At 38.7% G+C, this 25,707-nt stretch overlaps 1 protein-coding gene across 1 annotated transcript in view; it reads right to left on the bottom strand.

Moving 5' to 3' along the window:
• The window catches only part of NYAP2 (neuronal tyrosine-phosphorylated phosphoinositide-3-kinase adaptor 2), a 159,417-nt gene that overhangs the window by 20,788 nt on the left and 112,922 nt on the right, over nt 1-25,707 (bottom strand). Inside the window, 1 exon segment of the mRNA XM_036319597.1 lies at nt 7,691-8,782. Coding sequence (XP_036175490.1) covers nt 7,691-8,782 — 1,092 coding nt within the window.

The following is a 25,707-nucleotide window of genomic DNA, read 5'->3' as shown; positions in this document are numbered from 1 at the left end:
CAAATAGAAAGAAAAATGCTATTTTATTTAATGTAACTGAAAGTTGACCAGAAGAAAATGTAGGAGGAAGTTTTCCCTCTATCATCAATTGTCCAAAAATATTACAGACTTCTGGATTTAATTTTTTCCCTTTAAGTTCAGCAGTTCTGGGTATACCCAGCTAGACAAAATATGCTGTTTCAAAATCCATGTTACTAACACTCCTCCCCTCTTAGATTCTCCTAAGTATTTTCACTCCTTTCACTTGGGAATAGCAATGGCCCAGATTCTCCAGTTGACTGGTTAGTCTACCAGGAGTGAAACACTTAATTAACCTAGCTCCCATCAGCTAACAACAATAATGAGTTTGCTTCAACCGAGAAACACCATGCACCACTTCAGACACTTCATTAAATCTGGAATTGCTACCCATTTACTGAGTTCTGAAAAAAGAATATTTTTAGAGTAAAAAAAAAAGTATTTTCAAATGTGTTATAACTTAAACCCATTTTTACCCAGAGCACATGCATTTAAGATCACCAGTCACATAATAGCTCCCTGGATTTACGCAGTGCCTTTCCACCAAAGAGGCTAAATGACTTAGTTGAGTAGGTTTTTCACTCTCTTTGCTAATTGAGTTCTGTGGTGAATAATGTCACTCAGATTGAAATTCCTTCCTTAAAATGTTGGTTTCTATTATTTTCTTTTTTTAAATATATTTTTATTGATTTCAGAGAGGAAAGGAAAGGGAGAGATAGAAACATCAGTGATGAGAGAGAATCTTTGATCAGCAGCCTCCTGCACACCCCCTACTGGGGATTGAGCCTACAACCCTGGCTTGTGCCCTGACTGAGAATCAAACCATGACCTCCTGTTTCCTAGCTCGATGCTCAACCACTGAGCCACACCAGCTGGGCTCTATTATTTTCTTTTTAAAATGCGTCTTTTATTCTTCAAACATTGAGAAATGATCCATTTTCATAGCTTAATCACTTTTACAGAAACTGAGACGATTGGACACCTGCAAAATGGTCTACATTTAAATGTCTTATGGCTATATCCTTTATATCTTTCCCCTAATAAGTCTGCCTAGGATAGAATGGGCATTCTTTTAAACAGGACACTTCAGAACACAAGCAATGAATTTAGCATTCAGCATAGTTCCTTTTTGGCTAAATAACTATATTGATTTCAGTGTAGAATTTTCTAACTCATAGAATCTGATCTTTTTTTTTTTTTTCATTTCATTGTCAAACATATCACATAGGCTTTTAGTTTCTCAAATTCAATAGCCCTCAAAAGTCATTTTGCCTATTAAATCAATAAGTTCAATAAATACTTATCATATATCAACTTTAAGAAACCTTATATTGGGCTATATGTTACATGAAATAAAATAATAAAAATGGTATGCTTTTGTCCTCCCTGGTCATTTGTCTTAATGGTGAATAAGACAGAACAAACTTTTTGAGACACATACCCTTAGTACAAAGCCCTCCCAGAATTTGAAAGGAGAGATTATTTATTTGTAGACAATAGCATTAAAAAACTCTATAAAACAGTAGATAGACTCAGCAGGGGTCCAAGAATTATATTTTTTTATAGAGTTATTGGGAAGTTCTTTCAACAAAAGAGAACATCAGTTAAAAAGCCTGAGAGGCAGGTCAGGGTCATTTATTTGGGGATCTAGAGGTCATCCAGATGCATCCAGATGCATCAAAAACAGCCAGAAGAGACTCACAGTTTTAGCATCAAATATTTTTCATTTGAAAGGTGAGAAAAATGAGGCATGAAGAGATGAACTGACTAAACTAAAGTCTCAAAGCTTTTTAGTGGTTGAGCTAAGATGAAAGCCACCTCTTGTGACATCAGCCTCTGTCCTAGCCTCCTACATCATATTAGTCAGAATGTAGGGTAAACATGGGATGCAGGAGATATGGACAATAGATGCCCTACTTATAGCTAATATTTAATTATAGGTGTAAAAGTGCGGGAGACACATGATATTAAATACAAATCAGAAATTGAATTTTCTGTTTGAGGTATTCAATAGGAGGAAGAGAAATCTGTCCTACTATATTTCATGTATGCAAAATTAAACTGAGGGAATCTTGATTTAAAAATATAGGTTGCTATAGCTTTATTTCTGAATTGAAAATGCTTCAGCATTTTATAAATCTGAAATAGAGAGGCTTCTTCTTAATGGAGAGAATTGCTGATTAAATTGCTGACAAGCAATTGCACTTACAGATTCAGCAGCCAGAGAATGTAAACACAAGGGATAAACACGTCTGCCCGCATCAATCAAAGGCAGCTGCAGTCTCCCCCCAGAAAGGTGAGCAATTATTTATGAAATTATGTCTTATTCAGTGATTCTATATTTCAATCCTGGGAGGAACTGAATGGGGGGAAACAGACAATGTCATGGTCCCAATTAACCTAGGAGTCAGATGTATTTTCAAAATCAAGTGATTTTGCACATACTCTAGTTAACCCCGCCATTCTGAAATGAATTTATTTAGCTTTAAAAATATTAATATTTAAATAGGCCAGGGTGTTTTTGCAGAACTGTTTGTGTAGTGTGTGGGTTTTTTTTTTTTTAATTTTAAGGGTAAGTGCTTGATTCTATCAACTACACATGAACACAAATCTGAGAAAAGAGGCAATACTCAAAAGCATTTTGCATGGGGCTTCTTTTGGAGTTTTTGGCTCCATTTTCTTTCTGAGTGCTGGAAGGAGCCTTGAGGGAGGCAACCAGCAAACATAAGGAGAGGGCCTGACAAAGGTGATGTTTCACAGGTCCTATAGGCCTGGGTCTTGTCAGGCCTTCTGGAATCCTCCTCCTCATGATATCCTCTGAGATATCTTCAGGGATTCTGGGTGTAGCTCAAGTCCCAAAGGCCTGTAAAGAATCCCAGCACTCCAGAGGTTCAAGATCCAGCCCCCATCGCTGACCGTGTAGCTCCAAGTTGCCATACACATAGAAGTTCTGCCCAAAGCCAACATGCTTCTCAGTGGGCAGTCACAAGCTGAGGGCTCACCCACTGTCCAGAGCAAATGAGAAATACCGAGTTGTGGGCTCTATTCTCCACCTTTCTCTTTGGTTTCTCTGTACAGTTGGCCCTCTGTGTCCATGGATCCCCCATCCACATATTCAAAAGAATATGGGGCTCATGTTTACTACATATTTAAGTCTACAATGGCTGTGTCTGTGCTACACATGTACAGTCTTTTTTTCTTGTCATTATTCCCTAAAAATTACAGTATAGCAACTATTTACATAGCATTTACGTTGCACAGGGTCCAGCAAAAGTAGGTTTACAGTTGTGAGTAGCAAAACATAAAGTGTATTCTTGTGTTATTACTTACTAATTATTATATTATTTTCCATAGAAACAACTGTAAATGTATTTTTGCCCTTCCATGTATTTGGAGACTATTTAAAGTATGAGGGAGGGTGTTCATAGGTTATAGGTAACTACTACACCATTACTATATAAGGGACTTGAGTGTCCTTTTGGTATTTGAGGGAGGTCCTTCTGAGATATTGAGGGAGAACTATATCTGCTTTTCCCTCCCCACTCTTTGTCAGCCCCTAGTTTCACAGGAATGAAAAGGAGGACAGATAAATTCCTTAATTATTTTGTTTGCTGATTTTGTTTTAAAAGAATATTTTAAATAAGCTAAACAAAATATGTAGGTTCTCCTAAAATAAAATAGCATTCACTCTGTGTTTCCCAGGACAGATCAGTTCTTGGAAAGTTGATATTTCTTAAATGAGAGAATTTTTAAAAGGCTGAACAATGAAACTTAACAGTAGAAAAGTCTGTATCTCCATTAATGTGCACTATTGTTGAGTATGAGGAAGCTCTCTGGCAATGCCAGCCCACCATTTTTACTTTTTATTCATAACAATACCAGATGAATGGGCCTACGTCATTTCTTTTCTTTACACCTTCTTTAGCTCTATTCATGACCTAGGTGTTCTAAAAATTCGAATACAAGGATATATAAAATAAAACCATGCAAAAGAAAGATAAAAATTACAGGTAGAGCCCTGGCTGGTGTGGCTTAGTTCCTTGGAGCATTGTCCCCAAAACCAAAAGGTTACAGGTTTGATTCCCAGTCGGGCACATACCCAGGTTGTGGGTTCAATCCCCAGTCAGGGCTCATATGGGAGGCAATTGATGGATGTTTCTCTATCTCTCCATCTAACTTCCTCTCTCTCTAAAATAAATAATAACATGTCATCAGGTGAAGATTAAAAAAATAATAGGTAGAAAATTATCATTTGAGCCTCCAAATTCACTTTAAATCATACTTATACTTCACCTACTTTTCGTGTATACACAAAAAAATTCACAGCAATAAAATTCAAGTTAATCACTTCTTACATGCCTCATATCCTTCATCTCTCTGCACAAATTTAAAAAATATTAATAACCAATTCAAATAAAAATTATTATAATTAACAAGACTATCAAATGTCCTCCTATATAGTTAAAGAACATTACAATGTCCCATCAACTTGGAAAAAATGCTTCTGAGAACAATTAATGTGAAGGCTGTATGTAGAAAATTGTAAAGTGAAATGAACTTGATTCATAATCTCCCCACATTGTCTCATTTTATTTCTTCCTTTTGCCCTATACCCGTTAAGAATTGTAAGCTTTTAAGATATGAAATTATTAAATTAGCTTTGTCTTTCACAGTTTATTAAAAATGAGTTGAAACCACAAATTTTATTTGACATAGATTTTTAAAAATTAAAAAAGGAGTAAATGTACTTTAAATTGGATACTAGAAAATTATCAAAATTGACATTTCCAGTAAAGCCAGAGAGGTATAGAGAATAGACATACCAGTCTAACTCTTATTCCTGAAATGTAAAAAAAAAAAAAAAAAAAAAATACCACTTGAGACTCAGGAGTCATGAATGTTATGCTGCTTCATATCATTTATTCCGTCCCTATGGTGTTAGCAGGCGTCTACAAATCCTATCTGGCAAAGGTGAAGAGGAGAGTTGTATCACTGGGCATACTGTAACAGTAATTATAGGTTAACTCTCAATTATCATCAATTTTGGATCTACTTTTTGGATTACAGAGGGAATCTGGGAGCCCCTATGATTTTGTTAGCCTCTGATAGTCTTTTTTTTTATCTTCCAGAGTCAAAAGTAAATATCATTAGATTATACACTTGTGTTATCAGCATTTTTCCTCCCTTCCATTTATGTGAAATTGAAGTTAAAAATAACCCAGGGCATGCCCTTTCTCTGAAGAGCCCACCCATGCATGGTTAGCAGCACATGGGAAGAAATTCAATCCTCGAATCCCTAAAAGCTATAAAGGGCCTGGATCATTTTTCCACGTGCAAGCTTTGTTTTAGAAGCATACAAAGCTCATTTTGGAGTCAACTGGAGAAGTCTGTGACATACAACACACAGACTGATTCTAACAGATGGATTTTTCTTGAAATAACTCCATTAGTTAATCACTTCTTTTACATATACTTTTTCTAGCTAATTGGTGTAGCTGCCAGCTGGAACTATGAAGAATCTTGCAAAGAAGCTGGTAGGTAAGGAGAAAATTCAATAATTTCACCAATTTTAGGATGAAACTTCTATTAATGTCACTATTACATATTTGAAAGTAAAATTGTTTTCTTTATTTTTTCTCTCCACCTTATTGCAAAAACCTTACCTGATCTGTGTTTAAACCAAGTTAATCATCTATAAGAAACTTTAATAAATATAGATCATGGTTTCCCAAACCTGACACTATTGACTATTGTCCTTGTGGACCAGATAACTGTATGTGCCGTGGCGTGTGAGTGTATGTGTGAGTGTGTGTGTGTGTGTTTGAGTGTGTGTGTGTGAGTGTGTGTGTGTGTGAGTGTGTGTATGAGTGTGTGTGTGAGTGTGTGTGCGTGAGTGTGTGTGTGTGTGAGTGTGTGTGTGAGTGTGTGTGTGTGAGTGTGTGAGTGTGTGTGAGTATGTGTGTGTGTGTGAGTGTGTGTGAGTGTGTGTGTGTGAGTGTGTGAGTGTGTGTGTGTGTGAGTGTGTGTGTGTGTGAGTGTGTGTGTGTGTGTGAGTGTGTGTGTGTGTGTGTGTGTGTGTGTGTGTGTGTTTGTCCTGTGCACTGTAGGCCATTAAGCAGCATACCTGGCTTCTACCCATAGGATTTCAGTAGCATCCCCAATTCTGACAACCAAAAAAGTTCTCCAGACATTGCCAAATGGCCCTGGGGGCAAAACTGCCCCAGCTGAGAACCACTTTTCTAGAAATGGGTTGTTCCTAATTTTTAATTCAATTTTTAAAATAATTGGATGTACACATGTAATTGTGTATCTAATACCAGACATGTCTAACATAATACGAATTGTTGCCTTTAGTCAGGTAAATGAAATGGGTTTTGAGGGAGGGGGCAGGGGATTATTTAAGCTGCTAACACTTTCATAAATATCTCTGGGTAAAGAAAAAAATAGACAAAATAAGTGGTTTATAAGTACCAACGAATATTAATTATCTAAGGAGTATCATCATCATCTTCATCATCAACATTAGTAAGGATTTCTTTTTCTTTAAGGAAGGTCCTCAGTCTACATGAATAGATAAATAACAAAATCCTGCGCTGGGATCATTTGAGGTATAAATGGTAAATTATCAACATAGTCGCCTAAGGCATTTTTAAATTCAGGAAAGCAGTGCATTTTTAATGAAATGGACGTTGGGAAAACTGTGTCTGTTTTGACTTTACTCTGAACTTATGGAGTAATTTCAGGTTCACAAAAGGATTAGACATTCAGATACAGACATTTCCGGGTCTTTGAAATTCAGTGGTAAATATAATGTTCCCTACCTATTTACCCTTTAGTGATTTTTCCCTGGTTTATATATGCATGGATCCAGGAAGAGAACCAGAGAAATAAGGTGCTAATTAGCCTGGATTTAAAAAGGAAACAACCTGCAGTAGTTCTCAACCTTCCTAATGCCATGACCCTTTAATACAGTTCCTCATGTTGTGGTGACCCCCAATTTCATTGTTACAAATTGAACATAATTAAAGCATAGTGATTAATCACAAAAACAATATGTATTATATATGTTTTTCCAATGGTCTTAGGCAACCCCTGTGAAAGGGTCGTTTGACCCCCAAAGGGGTCGCGACCCACAGGCTGAGAACCACTGGTTTAGAGTGAAGGTCAGACTATAACAACATAAAGTATGCAGACAGAATCATTCATTATGTTAAAAAAGTACTAAGTTCCATCTGAACTGCTATCTTGCCAGCAAATGTTTGCTAACACAGATTAGCTCAAGCAGGCTTTTAATATAGGATAAATTTAACATTTATCAATTCCATGTTTGAATGTATAACTTCTCCCTCCACCTCAAGATAGCTACCTAAACATTTCAGTGTCTGTTTTCTTTAGACTTTCCAGAGCCACTGTAAGAATTGCATTAAAAAACTTTGCATTTCATTAAAAAAAAAAAATCATTCTTCATTTTAAATGAATAGGTTATATTGTGCAGATTTTCCCTTTGGGTTCTAGAGCACACTATTTTCTGTCCCACCAACACGTTTTGAGATTTCAACTGAAAGGACTGGCGAGCAGGTACTACCTCTGTGCGTGATGTGTGCCTAAGAGCTTCGTGTAATTTTAAGCCACACACTGACCCTTAGACTAGCACCGGATCTGCACAACTTACTCTCTGCGGGTTCCTTCGACTTGCGGCCGCTGGACGACTTCCTCAGCAGGCTTCGCCCGGAGGTAAAGAGGCTGGTTAGTTCTTCCAAAGGACTCGTGGGCGTCCTGGAGCGGGAGCCGCTGGAAGCCGCCCCGTAGGTGCTGACGGAGGCGTTGACCATCTTGCTCCCATCCTGTGACACTGGCCTGGGGGCCGAATGAGGCACTGATGGAGAGCTCCTGGAGAGGCTGCCAGAATGCAGGGCGTCGTAGGGGGGCGGCCTTTTGAGGCTGAGGGGGGTGAGGGACCTCCCCATGCTCACAGGGGACGGGGAGGCCGAGTGACTTTTCGGGTAGCCGTGGGGGGACTGCGTTCGGTACAAAGTGGACGGCGGGGGAGGGGACGAGGAGAGCACGGCGGCGGCGGCGGCAGGTCCCAGGGCCCCGCTCTGGTCCTTGTCCAGTTTAGGGTGGCTGGAGGCGTGGGGGGGCAGCGAGGATGGAGACGCTCCGGCCTGTTTCATGTAAGACACGTTTTCCAGCACCGGGAGCTTGGTGACCTCCAGCGGGGTGAGCGGAGACTCGTCAGAATTGGGGGAGCACTGCACGGGGGCAGGTGGGAACACCAGCAGGGGGGGTCTATGGGAAAGCAGGTTGGGGAAGGGCGGGGGGATGTCACAAAGCAAACCCTTGGGAGTGCATGGCACTGAGGACTTGGCGAAGTCCAAGTCAGGCACGGTGGGAGTAGCACACTGCGAAGAACAACTGTGATGGTCAAGGTCACATCTGGAGTCTGGGCCCAAGTCGTCAAAAATGGGGTATTTCATTTCCTCGTAGACAGCCTCGTTCTGGTCGTCTTCCTCTTTCCTGAAGTCTCGGAGGATGTTCCCCACCATCTCGATGTACACGGGCTCCTCATCCTCGGGGTCCCCTGCGGGGCTGCTCATCTGGGAGAGGGAGGCATCCCGCGTGAGCGAGGTCCTCCGGGGCGCGTGCTTTTTCATGTACGTTTCATCAAAAGACGTGCTGAGCTGGGTGTTCGGATTCCGTTTTGGTTTTGGAGGAGGAATCTTCTTGGAATACTCGTCACTGTTGGGTCTCGGTTTGGCTGAAACTAAAAAAAAGGGGGGGGGGATAAAATCCATGAATACAACGGGAAAGTTTTCAAAAGTAATTTGCACTTGTGCTTACTATTACACACTTGGGATGGGAGGGGTAGTCTTCTTCATTCCTAGCTTGAGACTTAGCTGGTGTGGCTCAGGGGTTGAGCCTTGACCTATGAACCAGGAGGTCACGGTTCGATTCCCAGTCAAGGCACATAAACTGGGTTGCGGGCTCGATCCCCAGTAGGGACGGTGTAGAAGGCAGCTCATCATTGATATTTCTATCTCTCTCTCCCTCTCCTTTCTTCTCTGAAATCAATAAAAAATATATATCTTTTTAAAAAATCAAGCAAAAGTCCAATATATCCCACAGTTAGGAAAAAGAAAAAACTGGTAATGGAATAATCGTAATATTTATCTTCAAACTCATATTAATAATCCTGCACTGCTAAATGCATTGTAACTAGGACTACTTGTCCCTCTGTCTCAGAATTTCTAAATAGAAACCTTCAGATGAAACACTTGGATAAAAACAATCACAAATGTCATAAAAATTCATCTTGAAGAATTAAGGGAGAAACTCACAGAAAAAAAAATAGAGTTTCTATTAGCACAAATAGTCAAAAAATTATGGGGACTGAGTCCTTTTAATGATGTGGCTATTGCACATAATCACATCTTGCTTTCATTTAGGATAAAAATGTTTCAGCATGCTAGACTTAATCTCTGCCTTGGTTCAGACAAATAACTTCTATAGAGATGGGTCTGATACTTCAGGGGAAATTGATGTGAAAACCTTATGAGTCTAGACAAGTTAATCTCCAAATCTTCAGGTATTGTTGATTATGGTGTATTTGTCTGTGTTTGTTCATAAGACTTCTTATGATATCCCAAATGCTATCTTGGAATGGATTTATTAGATATGTCTGGACACATAAAAACCCCATCAAGAGTTTTGCCAGAGAATAATCCAGAGGAGACATGTAAATTTCAGGAATAATTTTTGGAAGTTCACAGATATGGGGACCAGTGCATCCCACAGCCTCCTGGAATCTCCTACACCCCCCTTGTCTTTGTGATGGAACATAAACTTCTGACACCATACAGTGGGGTGGAACGGGCTGGCTGAACATGTCTGTGTCTGAAATTAATTGTTTAGCACACCGGGAAGGTACTGGAGTCTTGTTATCATCTCATTATCTCATTGTGTTGATATATGATTACAGTGATCATCATTATTATGCAATGTAGCAGGATGTAGTTGTTTGTGGTAAATGGTAGCATATAATGTAAGGTGACAGTAGAGTTTCTAAGTGTAAAACTATAAGAAAATAACAAGCTTCTTTCTCTATAATCGCAGCCTTCAGGGAGGAAGGTCTCAAGGCACAAATCAGGAAACACCTGAAATCGCCTTTGTTTTTATTGACTAGCATGCTTAAGACATGGGAACTTTTCTAAAACTTACTGAAGGAGAAGCAAAGATTAGTTAGGCAGCTGCTTTACACATCAGTCATGTCTTCAGATAAAGGTAACCAATCAAATATTCTAAAAGTGTATATGTCTCTCACTTTTCTAGAACATACTTGCTTTCAAATATTCTGCTCCATTGTGTCCATGATGTTTATTTTACTGACTACAACCAAAAAATTTTTTGAACTGAAGGTTCTTAATGTATCTAGACATTTTCTTTAACTCATAATAGAAAAAAAAAAACCAAAACTAGATGACATTTTCCAGGGGGTATAGCAGTGGAGTCTTTTGGTGCCAAAAGGGAAAAACCTAGAGACATAATTGGGTGAAAAATACTCAAATAATTCTTTAGGAGGGTCATACTGGTTTAAATTATTATTTTTGGAAATCATTGTATGTTTTAATTTTCACAATTGAAATAAGTCATCAGATTATGTACAAAAATCTGAACCCACAAGTAAAGTTATACATCCTTGAGCAGGGTTGACTTAGTTCTGGAAGGACTTTGAAAGAATCAGGACTGAGAAGAACAAATGCCCACCCAGACTATTCTTCTGAAGCCTGTTTCCTGCTCTTTTCTATCTCTTACCCTAAACTGAGTAATTTGTGCTCTGAAAAAAATATTTGCCTTTGACTACTGGGTCCCAGAGATTGAAAAGTTTGGGATTGGGGGAAACCACAGAGGAAGGGAGTCTGAATAGTGAGGTGATTTATGAATGGAAGTATCCATGTGATGAATAACTTCATTACATGGGAATAATTAAACTTAGAATAACATTTTCATTTATCTCCCTCCTAAATTACAATTCACTTTTGTTTTCTTTGACCCTTCACTAAACTCAGACATTCCAACTTAGACGTGAGTAGTTGCATGGAGAGAAATAAGGGGACAAACAGAATTTAAACATCTACTGAGCCCAAGCCTAGGTAACAGAACTACATTGGGGAGAGGTCATAGTCCAGAGTCCCAGGCAGTGAGGGGGTCAATGGTAGAGCTAAGAATCACATGATACTCAGGAAAACAGCCTCCTCATAAATAACCCTACATAGACTAGAAGGTGGCCTTTGGAATGAGCAAGACCAATGCTTGGGTTACAGTCAAAATGTCAGCAATTTACATTCACCTTTTTTGCCAAAAGAAACAGAAAAAATGAAGTAAAGACCCTTCTTACTTATAAAATGATTGGAAAAAATAGAAAGTTCTTTTCTAGAACACAATGTAGTTAGAATTAAGGTAGAACAATTATTCATTAGAAAGTAATTTAAAGAATACATTTGTACTGTGAGGATAATGTCAATACCCAACCAAGTACAGATATTATCTAAGGGGAATAAAATATAATATGTAACTCTGAGATAATCAAAACTGACAGTTGCTATGGATTGAATTGTGTTCCCCCAAATTCATGTTGAAGTCCTAGCTCCCAATGTTATGGTTCTTGGGGATGGGGTATGTAGGGGATAATTAGATTTAGATGGGATCATAAGGGTTCAGTTCTCATAATGGATGGGATTAGAGCCCTTATGAGAAGAGACACCAAGGAGTTTGCTTGCTCTCTCATTCTCTCACCATGTGAGAACATAGCAAAGAGACAGCCATCTACAAGCCAGGAAGAGAGTTCTAACCACAAACCAACCATGTTGTCACCTTGATCTTAGACTTCTGGCCTCAAAAACTGAGAAAATAAATCTCTGTTGTTTAAGCCACCCAGTCTTTGGTAGTTTATTAAGGAAGCTCAAGTTGACTTAAATAGCTGTGTATTTATTGAGCCTTCTGTAAAGACCCTGTAAAGCTGAGTAACAAGCAATCACTTTAATTTCTTCCTCTGGAATTGGAGTACTTTAACTAGCTTTGTTATTTTAAGAATTAATACAACTCTTTCCCAGTCTTTACATTAAATTTCTCCCTGTTCCTGCCCTACACCTCCTCGCCCCCTGAAACCATGTTACAGAGAGCACATTGCAGCTGAATACAGAGATGCTCTTCCTAGGTACTCACCCAGGAGCACCCTCACTATACACCACCTGTTACTATGGTTCTTCTCCAGTGACTCTGCAGCCTCTGAATTGTGCCAAGGCATTTGCCATTGGATTCCGACTCTTTTTCTGGTTGTTTTCGTTTGCTGGTCTCATTTGCTTTAGCATATTGACTCCTCACTTCTCTCTATTCTGCTGCCCACCAGCTGAAGCAATTCTCCAGCCAATCATGCAGGAAATGCTTCATCACATAGGCAAACTTCTTCCCTCTCCCTTTCCCTGGATGCTAACAAGAACCTAATGCAGGCACTCATAATTCAAGCACATTTTGTTTCCTAGTCCTATTCTTCTGAATTGTTCCAAATTTGAAATGAGATTGTTTAGGATTATATAGAGAGTGAAATGTAAGTCAATTATAGATGATTGGGATGAATAAACAGATTCATTCCTTTAATATTGGGACAAATTTTTCCCAGACATCATCTGCTTCCTATTCCATATCTCCCTTACAATATCATGATTTTAAGCCTTATGTAAAGACCCTGTAAAGCTGAGTGAGTGACAAGTGATCATTTGTGAAAAATCAGAGGAGGAAAATATTTATTTTTCTAAATGATCTGATTTTTCTCTCTACTTGCCATTTATCATCTGGTTTTACCTTAGTCCAAATACCAAGTAAATAATTTAGGGAGCAAAAAATTTTTATTTCAAGTATTTAAAAATATATGCTATTTTAAAAATCATGCATATAAGGCAAAGTCTGAAATTTTAAGCAACATTGTCACAAAATTAATTGTACTTAACCCTCACTCTAGGAATTAATTAAAGAAAAATTCATGTTTAGAAAGCTGTTTCTTTATAAGGTACTTAAAATAGTCATGAGATTATATATATATATATATATATATGCTACTAATATGCAAATTTTAACATTCAACCATAAGTAAAGGTTATTTTTATTGCTATTGAATGAATTTTAAATTATTTCTAATAAGCCTGAAGATAGAAGCAATAATTCCCCTTCAGCTCCAGAACACGAATTTTAATGCTTAAAATAATAGAATGACAGTAACATTGAATAAGCAGAAAGTGACATTTTTGAAGGCGATATCTGGGAACAAAGGTTAGGCATGGCTTTCAGTCAGGCCCAGATGATCTGTTTTTCACAGTTAATTTTGGAAAGCTACTATGTTCCTTGTCAACCAAGCCTTCTGAAATAAAATTTTCCTTATTTTAAAAAAGTGTAGCCCTGGCAGGTGTAATTCAATTGATTGAATGTTGTCACCTGCACCAAAAATTTGTGGGTTCATTTCCAGGCCAAGGCACATACCTAGGTTTCAGGTTTGCTCCCTAGTCATGGTGCCTAAGAGAGGCAACTAGTCAGCCAGTCAATCAATGTTCCCTCTCAAACATTTCTCTCTCTCTCTCTCCCTCCCCCTTTTCTCTCTCTCTAAAATCAATTAAAATATATCCTCAGGTGAGGATTTTAAAAAAGTGTAATTCAAAACTAGACTATTGTATCTGTGGATGTTCTTGAGCCAAGAAGTGATAAGAGACAAAACACAGTGATCACCATACTGTTGTTTGTGTCTATGAGTTTGTTTGTTTTTTGATTAATCCCTTCACCTTTTCACCCTTCCTCCCAACACACTCCCCAGTCCTTTATATCTTTAAAAACAAAGGAAAAAGGCTGTGGTTACATTATTTTGATCTCATTATATGGCATAAAGTATTATTTTAAAAGGTCTTCTCTGCCCACGCAATGATGATGGAAGCACAGCTTTTAGCTCTATTTATAAAGGTATATTGAAAGAGATCACTCAAATCAGGAAATAGAGTCCAATGGAGAGAAGTAAGGTCCACACTGTTGGATACTAGAACTGGCTGATTCTGGAAAGTGAGAGACACGTTTCCCACTTTTCAGCAGAACTGTGCTCACAATAACTCTTGTTTCACAACTCATGATTCCAAGGGTCTCAGGGATGTTTTCCTTTTCACAGTCACAAGTCCCACAATGCCATCTGCAAAATAGTTTCTTTTTCTTTTTTTAAATGAAAGTGTTTGTAAAAGGATGGAACTTGCAGATGCCCTTAGTCTATTACAGAAGGAACAAGAAAGTGTGATAGTTGGATTTGCAGTTGTAGGACTTTTGTTTTTGTCCTGGACCTAGTGACAATATAAACAGAGAACCCACATCAAAGTTTGGGTGGAAACAAGGTAAGACATGGAATGTGCTTAACAATGTGGTTTTAAAGTCCAGTGGGACTGAAAAAGTCTTGGCCTGAGCTAGAAAACATGATTATCTCGTCTTTGCCTCAGTCAAGCTGTAAAATTTGGCAAATTATTATGGAGTATACTTTTATTGATATTCACTTTTATCATATAGACAGTAAGAAACTTTAATTAGAACCACTGTGTTTTGAATTACTCATCTCAATAGTTATAAAATAAATTTTGAGTTTTATAACCAACATTTTGAAAAAATGAATTAAAATAGGTTAGAGAATATGAGTGCATTTCATGTGATAAGGGTAAATGTTGTTTCTTGAAATAATATTAATTTACAAGTATAGAGATATTTCTAGGTCTCGCATATCTCTTATTGCAGGTTATGATGAGGAATGTTTGAACAATCCTAAAGCAGAAAAATCTGTGGTTGATAGTCTTCTGCAAGCTCCATCCATTCTTCCCCTCTCTGCACATGCATACTTTTCCATCCTTCCAGTGGTAGAGTCTATTTCTTCTCCCTTCAGTTTGGCAGCTTTCACCTTCCCCCAAAGGAAGCCAGGCACCATGAAAGAAGTCTGCCTACTCTGAGATCACCAAGCTGTGAGGAAGCCCCAGATAACCATGGAAAAGAACAACAAAAACAAAACAAACAAACAAAGAAAACCCTCAGTCACCTGGCTGGCGTGGCCCGGTGGTTGAGTGTCGACCTATGAACCAGGAGGTCAAGGTTTGATTCCTGGTCAGGGCACATTCCTGGGTTGCAGGCTCGATCCCCAGTGTGGGGCGTGCAGGAGGCAGCCGATTGATGATTCTCTCTCATCATTGATATTTCTATCTCTCCCTCTCTGAAATCAATAAAAATATATTTTAAAAAGTCACACCTCAATCAATCATGAAAATGAAACTGCAGAATATGACCCCAGTTAAGTTGAAACAGTCACTCTCCAGCTGTCTGGGACTCTCAGGTGGCCGAGCAGACACTTTTGATCAGTGACATGTCATCCCCACCATACTGTACTAAATTCTTAACCCACAGAATTATGAACAAATATGATCATTGATTTTGTGTCTCTAAATTTGGAGGTAGTTTGTAATTCGTGTATACCCATCTGAAACTGGTGGTGGCAGGTTGGTGCTCCCATAAAAAAAATCTAAAACTTGTGCTTTGACTTTGGGACTGGGCAGTGGCAGAAGCCTGAAAGACAGCGAGGACACTGTTTGAAGGCAGAAATTTGATGAGGAAATTGCTATGATCCGAAGCTGAAAAGAAGGAGAGCTATGTCATACTTCAAGAAAAAAAAAAAAAAGGCAAGACAATTATCTGTGTACTGTAGAGACTGTAAAATGTACCCAATGAAATTGTGGACCCAACTAAGGAGGGTTCTGGAAGAATGTGAGTGTGTTCGCTGGCTTGTTTGAGCCGTGCATGATAAAGGATTGCAAGATAGAAAGGGGGATTAAGGGAGCAGCTATTCAGTTCTCAAGCAAAAATGAAAGGAAATAGTTTCAACACAGGACTTGCCATGAAGCCTTCTCTGAGCAGCTAAAGGTTTTCAAAGTGAAAAATAGCCACATGACAAGGGTCAAATCCAGAGCTCAGCCAGTAAAATGTAATCTTGGAGTAATAATCAAGCTAAGGGTATGGCTATTAGAGACCTTATTGAGAACTCTGACTTTTAAGAAGCTAACAAATGTTCCCCAACACCCTGACCACAATCCTAAGAGACAGGCCTGACTCAACATAATTTCTGTTTCTGTCTTTTGTCTAATGAAAAACAGAGTATAATTTGACTCACAGGAAAACCACAAAAATTATAAAAGGGCTTTGGCAACTTTGACTAAAAGGGGCAGAAAAGGTTCAAATTTAAATTTTAAAAAAGCCTTTGGGGCCCTTTCAAGGGCTGGAAAAGAACTAAGAAAAATCCTCAGATTCAGCTCAGATACAGGTCATTTCTTATGGCCAAGAAAGGATAGCTTGGAGAGCAGATCTAAGATCTCAGAGAGCAAAGCCAAGAGCCACAAAGAATCAAAACTAGGGAGCAGAACTGAGCCTTCATCAGTAAATATTCTCTGTCCTTGCAATAGGCAGAACTGGGTACAGGTGCGCAAATGAGCTGGTGACTTCTATGTGCCTCCCTGATCTCCAGCCCCCACTTTGAACTGTACATTGCAGTTTCCCTGTTCCTGACCCACTAGTCTATGTCAGATTTGCAGAGCAGGTAAATTGTACTTTTAGTTCAAACACCTTTGCCACAGAAGCCTTGTGGCACATGAGCATGATTTAGATGATGAAATACCAGATGTTAAGCTGATGTTATAATGCAAAGAGACATGTCCACAAAGGGTGACAGTATTGTGCTTGTTGGAAATATTGTGGCTAGGAGCCAAATTGTGATAGACAGTCTTTGAAGAAAGCCACCCTCAAATTCTTCCCTCCTGGTATGCATGCTAGCTCTCAATAGATAGAGTCTATCTTGCTCTCCTCAAATCAGGGATGGCCTTGACCAATAGAATGTGGCATAAGTGATACTGAGTCTTATATTTAAGAGAACTGACAGCTTTCACTCCTTTTATCTTCAAAGCCAATTGCCAAGATCTCTTAGACCAACATCCTATGATGAAGCTCAACTTAGTCATCTGAAGAGGCCATATGGTGGTTAAAGGCAGCCCAGACACATAAGTGAAGACTTCTTGGAACTTCCAACTAATCCAACTACCAGCTGAATGCAGCCAAATAACAGACCTCAACCAATGTCACACAGATTGGAAGAGCCACCCATACAAGACAAGTCAACTCACAGAATGATAAGAAATAAAAAATTGTTGCTGTTTTAAAACCATAGCATTTGGGGCTGGTTTATTACACAGCAATAGATAGCTGGAAAAAAATCCCTAAATTGATTTCCTGTTTTCCTGGATATCTCATAGAAAATGCCATTGTTATTTTCATAGAGCTACAGTGTGCACCCCAAGGAAACAGAAAGCATCCTTCCAGAATGGAGAAATTAAGAAGTAAGATTGCCTTCTGAGTATTATAAAATCACCCCAGAATGACTCAGAGAAGAGATATAAAAAAGGAGTATCTACTTTCTAGTCAAAAAGACTGAATTGAAAGCAGATCAAAGATATTAACATATGTAAAGGAAGAAAATCCAGGGGGGAGCTTTCCAGCTCAGAGACTCAGAGCAAAACATGATCCCACTCCCAGTAGTGCCCAGAGGATGAGGTCCTCTGTTATATGTCAGTTGTGCAGGACCCCACATGCTAGTAGAGCCTGAAACCTCTACATATATGATTCTTATGAATTCATTTTCTAAGTTCAGATCCACCAAAAAACCTTCTATTGATTGATTGATAGATTGATTGGTTGATTTGTAGAGAGAGGGGAAGGAGAGGGAGAGAGAGAAAGAGAAACATCAATGTGAGAGGGAAACATTGATCAGGTGCCTCCTGCATGCCCCCTATCATGAATGGAGCCCACAACCCAGGCATGTGCCCTGACTAGAGAATCAAACCTTCAGTGCACTGGACTATGCCCAACCAACTAAGCCGCACTGGCCAGGGAAATAAATCTTTTAATATTTTCCAATATATTATACATGTCTTCTGTATGAATATTTTCATTAGAAACAAGCAAAGTAGAATTCAATTTTATATACTGCTTTGATCTGAATGTTTGCATCCCTGAATGTTTGAATCCCAAATTCACAGGGGCATTGGGGAAGTGATTAGATCATAAGGGTGTGGCCCTCATGAATGAATTAATTCTCTAATAAAAGAGATTCCAAGAGCTTCCTATTCCCTCCACCGTGTGAGGACACAGTGAGATTTCAACAATTTAAAGCCTGGAAGCAAACTCTCATCAGAACCCAACCGTGCTGGCACCCTGATCTAGGACTTCCAACTTCCAGAATTGTAAGAAATAAATTTCTGTTGTATATAAGTTACCCAGTATCGTATTCTGTTATAGCAGCCCAAACAGACCAAGACCTGTGCCCATCTCTTTTGAGCTGGTTATTGTGACATCTTAGATACTCTAGATACCTGATGAAATGTAGTTTCTGAGCTTATAGATTGAAGGCCAGTCCTGTACCAGGGCAAATTCACCACAGCAACATCATCTCATGGGAGCCTGTCTGGGAAAGTAGCAAGCATTCCTAAGGAGACACAGCCCTTTGTTCACAATGTTTATCATAATGTCTAGTTTGATATTTCCATGCCAAGGCAGTATCATATTTTCAGATCACTCCCCTCCTACACTGGTGGGATTCTCTTTAGACATTGTAAAGGACAGAATAGTAGCTGGGCTGTGGGAATTTCCTTGACTACACTCAGATTGCACCTGCCATTACATATTTTACATAAGTCTAGAGGGAGTAGAGAAAATATCTGGAGGTAATGTGTCTATCAAGCAGAGGAATGTTGTGCAGGGATGATCCCTACTGGCCAATGTGTTAAAATATTAGGTTCCATAAATGACAAAATATATTTGTTTGACCAAACTTTAGTCAGGGTTCTGAACCTTCCTGTAGGCCCATCAGTGTGAAATACCAGTCTTAGCAATAACCTTGCTAAGTAAGTTTAACCAGAAACCTTCACCCTCTCTATCTGATCACCTTCTATATCCGATCCAGGTCTTCTTGCTCCACCATCCCACTGATGATGTCTGATCACACTGGCATGTCTTCAGCAAGGATCCCATTAAGTTGGTTTAGCCAGAACCCCCATACACCTGATGTTTCCTTTTAGTAATTTTCTATCTACTGATCCCCTCCTGTTGCTTGGCTATAAATCCCCACTTGCTCATCCTGTATTTGGAATTGAGCCATTTCTGTACTGAGATGTATTTTCCCCTATAGCAATTGTCCTAAATAAAATATGTTTTTACTGATTTATGATATAGCTCTATTTTTTTTGTATGATATTGATAAACTATAACTAGCTGGCTTCTTTGTAGCACTCACATAAGCATAAAAGTCACTTCTTTGGACAAGTCTTTCATGACCACCCAGTTTGCTTTTATTACACTGGGCATTTCTCTTGTCTGTTTCTCAATTGCTTTATGTAAGCTTCTAGGTGCCAGTGTATGTATTTTCCCCACTTGAGAGCAGTGGTTTCCTGTTTGTTTTTATCTTTTCTAAATTATCTGTATAAAGTGGCTAGAAACTCACAGGTTCTTGATAAATATTCATTCACTGTCCAGTGAATTGGTAGACCTTTGCATTCTCTGAGTCAGCATTCAGTATTTCAGATATCCTGCAGTGACTATAAAGAGTCAAGAGCATACCCATAATTTGCCATTTCTGTAGGCATTATTTGAATTAAGAGGGAGGAAAATGATGAGGCATCTGAGGGATAATAACAAAAGAAACGAAGGTAAGGGTGAGAGAGGGGTCAATGGACCAATTTTCAACATTACTCATGAGTTGACATTGAGGCAGGTTAAATATTTTACCTGCCAAAAAAGAAGTCCAGAAAAATTAACTGAGGCATTAAATGGTCCTTTTTTAAGTTCCCTCACACTAAGGAAATATCCAAGGGGGACATGAAGGAACACAGGGCAGACAGAATTCACAAGTTAGATCCTTCAAGGTATAACACTTAGGTTTAATGACTTTGTAAACATTATCCTAGACCATTAATTTTGAGGTTATAACAATTATTTACTGAAAAAAAGAGAACATTTTTGTTGTTGATGATGCAAAGCTTAATATAGCAAAGCCATTTAAAACAATGTCACGAGTGTAGGAAATAAGAAACAAACATACCTTAAAACTTTATACCCTCATCCTTGGTGTGTGTGAAACAGACACCATACTGGGATGTCTCTGTGGTAGTAAAGAACTACTATAGTAGCGTGCCAGACATCCTATCACAGCCAAACATAATCTCCATGCTTTTCTCCCTTGGCATTCTTCATACTCTTTCTTCTGGCCAAACCAAACCACCACCGTTTCCCACACTTCTCAGATGTGTACGTGTTCAGGCTTTGCTCTGACACTTTCCTCTCCTCTTCCATCACCTGACCGAAACAAAAACCTCCCCAGCTTCAAAGGCCCTATTAAGGTGTCACTGCTTCCTTCCCTCATAGTTTTCTTTTTATTTCATTTGTGCTTCATTCCTTTCTTTCTTGTAACCTTCCTCGTTTCCTATCTTGTCCTTGGTTATCAGCGTCTCTCTTTATTAAAGACTATATGGCAGAATCGGCTCATCTTTCTAAAACCCCAAACAAACTTAATAGAAAAAGTTGTTCCCAATAGGCATTTGTTCAGTAATTACTATATATAATTGCCTATAAACAATAAAATACCAATGCATAATGATTTACATTTTTTGATGCTTTCTCATATATTCCTTCAGATTTTTTTCCTTCTCTCCATTTTCTTTTTTTAAAGTATTTTACTATTCCAGAAAGGAAGGGAGAGGGAGAGAGAGATAAAAATATCAATGACAAGAAAAAATCATTGATTGGTTGCCACCTGCATGCCCCCCATTGGGGATCAAGCCCACAACCTGGACATGTGCCCTTGACCGGAATGGAACCCAGGACCCTTCAGTCTGCGGACCAACACTCTGTCCACTGAGCCAAACTGGCTAGTGCTCTTTTCTCCATTTTCAATGTTTTTCTTTTTAAATGAAAATTGATCTCTGTAGAGTCTTTAGCAATACTTAATCTTAAAGACTAGTTTTATTTAGGAAAATAACCTAAATAAAGTTGTATGTCTACAGTACTACAAATTCCCCAAACTTAGAACTCCCTTGGTTTTATCTCTGTGTACCAATCACTTCCACCTAGTGGTCAATCAAATGATACTTAGGAAGTCCAAGCCAGGGAAAGCAATATACTTATTTAAACCTTAGAGATAGTTGAGTTATTAAACCACTGGCTATAACTCTTTCTCCCTTTGCACAAATTTTAAATCCATCAGTACATAGTAGCTATCGCTCACAGCATCACTACCTACAGAGAAAGGAAATTACCAAATAAGCTAATTTTCTGAGTCATGAGGGGAAAACATTTGACAACAAAAAAAGTAGCCATGGAAAATGCAGGATGCTGAGCACCCAACAGAAGCTCATTTAATTTGGATTCTACCCAGGAGGATATTATGTTGATGGAAAGTAAGTTGGGAGAAAAATCCGATTAACGATTGGAACATTTCCCCTGTCCCTGAGCAGTCAGGTCTGTAGAAGCTGGATTCCTGCAGTGCCTTAGATCCTGTCTACTGGGGATTATCCCCTGTAAGTTTGTCCTGGTGGAGCTATAAAGATAGAAATGTTTGTGATCTTTTAAAGTATTTGAGAACACAGAGGAAGCAGCATGGAATTACAGAGCCAGAAAACATTTCATTCAGTTTCATTGAGGTTGTGTTGATGTGGGCTTACATCTTCTCTAATGGAAATACAGTAATAATAATAGTAGTAGTAGTAATAAAAATAATAATCTACACTAATAAAAGAGAAACATGCAAATTGGTGTCATTCCACTACACCCACAAGCCAATCAGGATGAGTATGCAAATTAACCCAACAAAGATGGCAGTTAATTTGCATATGCAGGCATGGAGTGAAGACTGAAGGCTCCAGCCTGAGTGATGACTGAAGACAACTGAAGACTAAAGATGACTGAAGACTGAAGAGGCTTGGCTTCTCCGCCGCAGCCTGGGTCTCAGGTGCCAGAGGAAAACTGGTGCCGGCAGCCAGGGGAAGGAAGGCCTATTGCATGAATTTCTTCATGCAATGGGCCTCTAATCCTATATAACAAAAGGCTAATATGCAAATAGACTAAACAACCAAACAACCAGTAGCTTTGACTTGTGCTGACTACCAGGGGGTGCACACAGAACATGGTGGGCTTCAGCAGCAGACGGCAGAGCGCAGAACATGGTGGGCATTGGCCGCTGCAGAATGGTGGAGCAGGTGAGCAGGGGTGCCAGACCAAGGTGGGGTGCCAGTTGCTGTCATCGGGGTGAGCCTCTGGTAGTTACTGAAAATTCTTTGCTGCCATGCACCGCAGTCCCACACAGCACTCGCACCTGCTGCGGGCACTGGCCCCGCTCACACCTGCTGCCAGTGCCGGAGCCGCTGCTTGCACCCACTGCCAGGGCCCAGCGCCAGTCCCAAATGCTTGGCACTGTCAGAGGGTGCAATCGGGGCCGGCACCATCAGTGAGTGGGAGCTGTGGCAGTGGGAGCAGGACTGCCGGCAGATAGGGGACCAGAGGCCGTGGTGGGAGGGGCCAGGCGGGGGTGCGGAGGATGGGCGGAGACCTGCCCCTGTGCCCACTGCAGCCTCATGGCCCACAGTTCCTTTCAAGGTGCACAAATTCATGCACTGACCTCCTAGTAGTAATAATAATAGCTACCATGTATGGAATACATTACTTTTGGGAGATTATTTCATTTAATCCCCACAATATCCCTATGAGTTAATACTACTATAAATCCCATTCTATAAGCACTTTAATTACATTACAGAGAAATTGAATTATTTGTTTATGTGGTAGAAGCTGGCTTTGAACCCAGGTGATCTGACTCTGGTAGCCATACTATCAAAGAATTAATTTTTCTTTATAGACGGTGCTTATTTGTTTTACAAATATATAGTAAGGGTGTTTTACCTACTAAAAAACACACACACACGCACACATTACCCATATTCCTCCATGGGTCAAATTAGCCTGAATTTCAATCCTGATTTATTAGCTATATAACCATGGGAAGGTAAACTCTAACCTTTTTAAGTCTCTTTGAAATCAACTGTTTAATGGGTATAATGATGCTTATTCACAGGATGTCATGAGGATTTAAAAGACACTACACATGAAGTATTTGAGTACTACCTGGGCCACAGAAAGGGCTTAATATGTAAAAGCAATATCATTATCAATTATCATTAGTATTCATAAAAAATATGTCTATGTTGGAAGACAGGCAATGAAAGCATAAGCTTTCACACATACTTAACATTTAATACTAGCTATAAAAATTAATGGTGCCAATGCTAGAAACCATACCAGTACTGGGGAATTATAAAATGAATGATTGCCTAAATATACATAGATTTTATGTTCACTGAACTATGAGATCGATATTTCAATTTCCTTTTGTATTAAGTTTGTATCCTACGTATAGCCACATAATAAAATTTATTTTGAAAGATGGCAATCTTTCCTTTAAAATTATATAGGCTTTGGAATTTTCTGAATATTAGCATTTCATATTAACATTGGCATTCTTTTTTCTTATCAGCTTACGTTGGAAAAAAAAAAGATTATTTTCCTTGGGTGAGTTTTAATTTTAAAATACAATTAAAATCAAAACAAAAGAGAAAATGAAAGATTTAGATCACAGCATATATATGCCAAGGCAGAAAACTCAACAGATTAACTCCCTTTTTTCCAAACCTTAAGTTTTGCCAAATGACATTTGGGGGTTATTTTCTAGGCTTCTCAAATTTAGGAAACGTGTGACTAGATTAAGAGAGAGAGAGAGAGAGAGAGAGAGAATATATTTCCAGAACATGAGGTGGCTCATCTTAAAGATATCCTTAAGTTTTATGCCATATGCATGTAATGAACATTTAGAGTTTTTAAATGTTTTTTATGTTTATGTGATTGGATATTATAGCAATCCCATTATGCTTGTATAATGTACCCTCCATTTTTTGTAGAGCATGTTGGAAAGAGAAAGGATTTCCTTTTATTTGAGCACAATTTGTACTTAGTCCTAATAATACTATAATTCATCTTTAGTAAGCTATATAGATTCCATTTATCTCTAAATTCAGATGAGGAAAATGCCCCCATCAAAGCCAGGGTAGTTTGAACCTCACTGACCAGGAGGAATAGACACTGATCTTTTGGTTCTGAGTTCTTTGAGAATACAGCAAAGCAGCACTGGACAATGAGAGAGCATAGCTTCACTTTTGAACCTAAGGCCTCAGGTCAGCTTTGCTCTTTTTCTTTCTCATATTATTCGGCAGTTCTTTTTAATCCACAGGCATTTCAGAGATGGGGCTCTGAACAAGCAGGCCCATGGTGGGCCACATGAGCAATCCTGGAGCCTTCCTTACCTTGCATGAATTCATGAGCCAGTTAAGATTTAGCCTTTTATTATTCAAGCAGTTAGGAAAATGCAGAGGTTACTATTTGGCTTCAGTTTTAAACTTAGGTTTTCCTTTCTTTATAATAAAAGTCATTAGGATGACATGAATTCTGAGCCAAAAATGTAAACATACGAGAGGTTATCCAGTCTGTATTTCCCTAGATTATTCCCTACAAGTATTTTCCTACTCAGACCTGAAACATCTACCTCAACATAAGCTTGGAATCTTAACCTAACAGTTAATCTTAAACTTGCAGATGTTTTGAGTAACAAAAATGGGAATGTAGATAAATGCTCTAAACCTAACCTCAAAGTATATTTAAATTTCTATTTCTATATGTATACACATATTCCTGTATGTGTGTATAAATGCATAGGAAGATATATATATATATATATATATATATATATATATATATATATATATATATATAGATATATATATATAGATATATGGATATGTATATACATACATAAAATGTATAGCATATGTATTATGTATACATTCATATATCTGTCTATTTATTTCCTACACACCCAGAAATACCCTGCTTTGTGATAATAAAATGGTTAGGATGCCTGATCAGACCCTTCATACATAAAGTTGTAATTACTATAATCAATTAGCTCTGACCATATCATGAACCCACTCCTCCACCTCTGCTCAAAACCTGGCAAGGCTTCCTCATAATTACTAGAAAAAATAAGGTCTTCCATCATGAGGCTCAAATCTCTTTTTTTCAGCCACATCTTACAATACTCATCCCTTTGATAACTCTGTGATTCCAGAAGCTTCTCTTTCAGTGATTCAGACCAAAAAAGCAATTTTCCAGACCCCTTCACACTCCTCATTGCCTCCTAGTTAACCTTAGGTCTTGGTTATATTTTCATTCAGGGATCTCTTTCCCGGAAATTCAACCTAAAAATATTCTCCCCTGGCATCCTCCCCTTTTTTGTGGCACCATTTCTAGGGGCATGTGCACTGGTGTGACTAATTGTTGAATGTCCTTCTCCTCCCCTAGATTGGAAAATCACATTTTTCTTCCTCAGTTTTGAAGCCCAGCTCCAAGCACAGTGCGTGTTTTCAAATACAATTAGAATGTTAGTTACAAATAAAAGGATTCAAACTTTCATATTGCTCATTCATTCTCAAC

This window comes from Myotis myotis, unplaced genomic scaffold, assembly GCF_014108235.1.
Source record: "Myotis myotis isolate mMyoMyo1 unplaced genomic scaffold, mMyoMyo1.p scaffold_m19_p_8, whole genome shotgun sequence".
Lineage (NCBI taxonomy): Eukaryota > Metazoa > Chordata > Mammalia > Chiroptera > Vespertilionidae > Myotis > Myotis myotis.
Note: the sequence above shows the minus strand (reverse complement) of the source record. Positions and strands in the feature narration are given on the sequence as shown.